The 6,265-nt window shown below is 40.5% G+C and overlaps 1 protein-coding gene across 1 annotated transcript; it reads left to right on the forward strand.

Annotated features, from left to right (window-relative positions):
* Positions 1-877: 877 nt before the first annotated feature.
* Positions 878-6,265, forward strand: tmem79b (transmembrane protein 79b). The gene is made up of 5 exons (XM_010885118.4): positions 878-1,024; positions 4,089-4,940; positions 5,185-5,379; positions 5,489-5,711; positions 5,901-6,265. The coding sequence occupies exons 2-5, from the start codon at positions 4,283-4,285 to the stop codon at positions 6,103-6,105; spliced, it is 1,281 nt and encodes a 426-aa protein (XP_010883420.2). The 5' UTR covers positions 878-1,024; positions 4,089-4,282; the 3' UTR covers positions 6,106-6,265.

Raw genomic sequence — 6,265 nt, forward strand, 5'->3', positions numbered from 1 at the left:
ATGTCATTGACTCAATTCACATAATCTCCTAAATTCCCCCTTTAGTGTGTTGCATGTCATTTGCAAATAAAGCTATAAACAGAAGCCTACACGTTTTGTGTTAAATATATTTTTTAAAACAGTCTACGAAACCTTGGGTGGATCATAATTAAAAACTCTTCGAAGTTTCTATCCCTTCAATAGTCTCCTTCTCGAAACCCAAACCTTCTGACCTTCTAGGTTTTGAAGAGACAATAACAGATCATTCAAGGAGTATACCATTGAGAATCTTTACAGGCAATGTTGTCAGTTGGTTGTCAATTGTTAAATATAGATTTTTCGGAAGTCCATGGAGTACACGATGTTTCTCAGAAAAACACTTGAGTAACAAAAGTATTTTGACTGTATAACGCTTGCAGGGCTGTCTAATGGGAAAATAATGATAGAACAGATCATTACTGGACAGGAGGACAAAAGTCATTTCATGAATTTTTCTTGGTAACTATTTCACCAAATAAGGCGAAGGAGGAAAGAAATATGAAATATGCAACCCTCCCCTAGGAAACCATAGGAAAATTAAAAAAAAGCTGTAATCAGATGGTCTTCATTCTTTTTTCAAGCTCCAGAAACATAAGAGCTTGCATGCACACTGGTTTGAGCACAGCCAATTGATGTCTGTTTTCTCTATTACTTCATATAGAATTAGATCTAAGAAAACATTGGTTAAACACCTGTTTTACACTGTAAGATGCTAGGCTACAGGACATACGCTAGGCTGCACCTGCTCCTTACTTTCTTCAACCACATGTTCAGATTTAAATGTCATGTGACTCTAAGCACATTGTTTGCATGTTTTCCCACTGCCTTGGTGATACGTAGCATGGTGCTTACACCTTTAAGATGAAACGTCCCCTTTAATAATTTACCTGGGCACACCTGTTTTTTAACACATCAGAAAAAGACGCACAATAACAAAAGTCAAAAACCGATTTCACATATTCCATACACATTTACAGACTTGTCATTTGGTAATTGCTGAAGTTGGGTGAGTTCAAAACTTTTCAGTTGTATTTCACAGCTTTAACTAGTCTGCATTTTTCTAGTCTGAAAGTCCAACATTTTGTCATGCGATGGTATGAGAAACTTCCGTGAGGTAGTCTGTGCTGCGGTTTTTATAGGCAATGTTGTCTATGCCATTTCTTGAAGGGTATAGACCTGACATGTAGTTAAACTATGTGCATCTTATATAGTTTTTCATATTTCACGCGGTGTTTCTTTGGTGTAGGCTACTCGGCCTTTATGTTCTTAGGCTGCGCGGAACTATAGACGACTCTGAACTATAGCTCAGTTCAGCGGATGTGTTTATATATATATTTAGACACCGCAGTAAAGATATTCACACATTCTCCTACAACCAAGTTCGGATAAAACTGTCTTTGGTCTACCGACTGCCCGAAAAAGCTATATATACGTATGGGCGAACTGACCACTTAGGGACCGGGTTAAAAGAGCAGACTTCAGAACGATGGCTTTTATGATACAGTTGGTTGATGATTACTTGTAATGGATATTTCAAAAGTGGAGATATTAATCATGAATAACTACAATATATTCTATGTAAAATTTTCTAACGGACAGAACTTTTTTTCACATGATCAAGTATATAGTTTGAGCTAACGTCTTAAAGTTTCTCTTCGGAATAGCTTTTTCAAATGTTGATGTATTAATCTCAAATCGCATCAGTATATTCTACATGAACTTGGCAAAGAGCACCAAATTCGATTTTTCACAAATAATTAACTGTTGATTTTTCTATTAATGTCTCAAAGTTTCCCATTGAAATTTTCAGAATGTCAGATATTCATCCCAAATCCAATCAGTATCTTCTACATGATATCCTCTAAGAGCCTCAACTTAGATTTTTCAGAAATGATCAACCATAGATTTTTAACTAATATTTTAAAGTTTCCTTTTGAAATAGCTTTTCAAATGTTGAGACACGTGACATTATCTAAGAGCAACAACATCTTTTTTTAATGAAATGATGAGTATGATTATATAGTGATTCTGACTGAAATAGCTTTTCCAATTTTTTTTATAATTATATCAAATCACATCAGTATATTTCACATGACATTAAGAGACTCCACCTCGATTTTTCATGAAATAATAAGTATGAATTTCTAGTTAATATTTTAAAGTGTCCCACTGAAATAACTTTTTCAAATTTTGTGATATTCATCTCAAATTGCATCAGTGTATTCTACATGACAATCTCTAAGAACCTCAACGTAGCCAATAAAATTAACTTTTAACTTTTCAGATATCCAATTCCAATCTTTAAGACCTTGTGTCACTGCTACAGCCATTCTACGGGCTCAGGAGAGTCATAATTTACCATAGGTTTCTCCCCAGAACTCACAACAGCCATGACATCTTTTGAAATATTAGTAAAAAATGTATGCTTGATTATTTGTGAAAAAGTTGAGCCTCTTAGATAGTGTCATGCAGAATATATTGATGAGATTTGGGAAGAATATCTCAACATTTGAAAAAGTTATTTCAAAAGGAATTTTTGAAATATTATAAAAAAAAATATATGGTTGATAATTTGATAAAAATCAAAGTTGACCATGTCATGTAGAGAATGTCATGTTGAATATCCTGATAGGATATAGGATAAATATCTGACATTTTGCAATATCTATTTCAAGTAATAAGCTACCACCTGTATCATAAAAAGCCCTGGCTCTGAGGACTGCACTTTTACCCTGGTCCCTAAGTGGTCCTTTTCTACGGCAAGTAGATAGAACTTTGTCCTGCACTAGGCACTCTGCGGTTGGCTGACCAAAAACAGTTTTAACCAAGTAGTCGAATGTGTGAATGTGCAACTACCTTTGCCACTATAATTTACACATGCAGTTTTTTTCTAAATGGCATAAATATGCCTACATCTCATAAATAGAATACAGCAATAGCAAAGGAGAATATAATAAAACCTTCCATTTCAGCATCCCAGAAATAGACTTCCATTCTTCCAAGTCCCTCAAACAACATCTAATATTTCAGAGAACGTACTTGCAAGACAATGAAGTATTAAGTCTACTTTGTTAAAGCAATGTGGTGGTTTTAAACTTAATAGAGTTGCCCACCTCAGTGGAGAACCAGGAAACCTCAAATGTTTACAGATCCTGAGAACAGGTTTGGCAACTCCGGTATCTATACTACAACAGCATAGTCAAGGAATTCAGAATAGTGGCAGATGCCCTAATAAAAAAATGTGAATAACTGGTATGGTGGGTTGATAAGTCTGCCTACTGCTATTTATTTGTATTTTTTTCAAAAGCAGCTCACCCTACAGCATCTTTAGAAGCTCATCCGTTGTTTTAACAAGTAATCATTGTCCTCCAAATGCCAGAATTATTGTATGCTGGGTCCTTCGATTTGAGATCTGTGAATGAACAATTAATATATCTGACAAGATTTTATGACAATTTGAACTCAGCATATATTTTGTATGAACTAAGTTCCGAATCAACAAAGGCTGTGCTGAAAAATCTGTAGCCATGATGTCATATCCTGACCAGCAGAATTGGGAAATGGCATATTTACAGTGGAATGCAAAGTGTTTATTTATCTACACAAAATGTTATATAAGGTCAAAATTCTACAATGTTAAACAAATTCATGAACAAATCTAGAACATAAATATAGTGGTTGCAGAAGTATTCACCCCATTTGTTTAGGCAATAATATAATAATAATCAATAATATAGTGCAAAACATGGACAGACAGAGCCTGAATCCATGTATATGAAATGTCCCATTATTCAGTATACCCAGAAGATTGAACAAATGCTATTTGAACTGGTTTTCTTTGGCCTTTATGAACAGTTGACATATGTATGTATACATGTCTGCCACATTTTGTTATCACTGGATTGAGATTTCCCACTGGCCACATACCACTGGCTGTTTGCATTTTGGCATTGAGAGAAAATAGTCCGATCCTCTGTCCTCTGGGGATTATATGAGGCAAATTATGATTTACTATATAACATGTATAGCCTACAAAAATGTGCACCTCTAAATATACTTTTTCTTTGCAGGTGAAGAACTGTTTAACATAAAACACCAGTAGAGCTGAGAAGTGGTCTACTGTGTGTTTGGTGGGACAGGTTAGAAGTGACAAAGAAATACAATGTGACTTGACTTAAAAGTAAAACCACTCACACATAGATTTACTTACCATTTCACAAAGACAGAGGACAAAGTCTGGAGACTGTGAAAACTTCACCAACCAATGTCTGAGATCTTACCGACCACCCTGTGTCTGCTGGAAGAGGGCACCACTAAAACCAGCAGAGTGGCTGCTGAACCCCAAACTCCAACATGGGGGGCGGAGGGAGAGAAGCTGGTGGAACAAGAAACGGTCAGCTCTGCTAAATTTGAGCCAACCACTCTGCCATGGTCAGCTGACAGGGATGTGGGGAAAATGCTGGAGAACGGAGGGACCTCAACTAAGAAAGTACTTCAGGGAAAAGGAGAGGATGACCCTGGGAAAGAAACTAGGAGCTTGCACTCCATGTGCTCCACCATTCAAGGAGGAGAGAGTCGAACTGAGAGCGAGAGAGAGCTGAGGTTGGGAGATGACGGAAGAAAAAGGGAAGAGCAGAGAGAGATGGAGAGAGAGTTGCAGGAATCTGAGCTGAAGAAGAGCGAGGAGAAGGGCCAGGTGGAGATAAAGGTGGAAGATCATATTAACTGTTTGCCTGAGAAGGCTGCCAAGGTGTTCGACCCATCCATCACCATCCTACGCTCCTTTAGTGCTCCAACGTCTCCCAGAGGACGAGAGGCATTTTGGGATGTGGACACAGAGACGAGCCCCTTCCTTGCTCTCGAGGGAACACTACCCGATGGCTACTACCGTGATGGGCCAGTGGAGGGGAGGTCCTCACAATGTAAAGAGATGAAACAACATTGAATCCATCTGTCTTCTGGTGCTTCAATCTCACCATGTCTTTCTCTTTGCTTGGCTGCCTTCACTCAGCATCTGTGTCTCTCTTTCAATCCTTTATCTGTCCTCCCTTCTTTATTAGAGGAAGTCGATAGGCGTGTTTCCATTGTCTTTCATTTAATTATTTTCAGAGCGTTGATGACTCCATGGAGGTCAGGAAGACTGACAGTCTCTGTTCTGCCCTCCAGGCTGCTGTGACTGTGTGAACAGGGATGCTCTCAAAGTGGGCGTGTCTGTGTTCACAGCAGCCCTGATATTCCCTCTCCTGGTGTGGGGAGGTTATGTCTTCCTGCCCTTTGATGCCCCACTGCTGGACAGCGCCCCTCTTAGGCTGGTCTACACACTGCGCTGCTCCGTTTTTGCTGTGGTGCCCATCGTACTGGGTGAGTGACTCATTGGTCCTTTTCCCGGATATCTCCTGTGTAATCAGCCAGGTGGGTTAAGCAACAGTGCAGTGGAACTACCAGCTAACCCCGTATGTTGTCTCCATAGGCTGGCTGGTGCTGGGGGTCTCCAGGATGCGGTCGCGGGAGGTGAAGCTGCTGTGCGGGGACAAGTCGGAGGCCAGGGAGGTGGGCATTCACCGGCGCTATGTGGACGACTCTGTTACCCTCTTCTTGCTCTACTTCCTGCAGCTGGCCGTCATGGCGCCATACTTGAGCCAGGCCATGGTCAAACTGGTGCCCCTGCTCACCATCATCTTTGCTTTTGGCAGGTAAAGACACAACACTGGTGGGAGACTGGGGATGAGTATGCACATGCTGTGTGTTTATGACAAAGGTCAAGCAATGGGATTTCAGTTGGGGGCCCTGTTAGTCGTAAGTTTTTATGATCAACTCGAGGGTCTCTGAGTTGTTTTAGGGGTTAGGGCAGACATGACTACCTGCCGTCTCTGTGCCAACAGGCTGACGTACTGGGTGGCAGCTGCAATGGGCAGCAGTGTTCGGGGCTTTGGCTTTGGCCTGTCCTTCTTGCCCACCGTGGTCATGCTTGGTGCCAACCTCTATTTCATCTTCACCATGGATGCTGAGGGCACCATCTTCAGCCAGGACGGGGTTCAGCAGCAAGACCAAACTCCAGATGGCCCTCGACAGAGGTTTTGGGGATAGGAGAAGGAACAGAAGGAAAGACTGGAAAGATGGGGGAGCAGGATTTGTTCTATCTGTGGTGAAATGCAAAACTGTTACTATGTAAGTCCTAGTGGATGGTGCCAGTGGGATGTGTAGAATAACCTCAGACCGTTGAGTTGGTGTCCAATAACGGAGCCTG

The sequence above is a fragment of the Esox lucius genome, chromosome 20 (assembly GCF_011004845.1).
Source record: "Esox lucius isolate fEsoLuc1 chromosome 20, fEsoLuc1.pri, whole genome shotgun sequence".
Classification (NCBI taxonomy): Eukaryota; Metazoa; Chordata; class Actinopteri; order Esociformes; family Esocidae; genus Esox; species Esox lucius.

Excerpts from the sequence above, each read along its gene's own strand:
- tmem79b (XM_010885118.4), top strand. The coding sequence starts at position 4,283 with ATGTCTGAGATCTTACCGACCACCCTGTGTCTGCTGGAAGAGGGCACC. Across the intron at positions 4,941-5,184 it reads GGAGGGGAGGTCCTCACAAT|GCTGCTGTGACTGTGTGAAC; the intron begins GTAAAGAGATGA and ends TCTGCCCTCCAG. Across the intron at positions 5,712-5,900 it reads ATCATCTTTGCTTTTGGCAG|GCTGACGTACTGGGTGGCAG; the intron begins GTAAAGACACAA and ends CTGTGCCAACAG.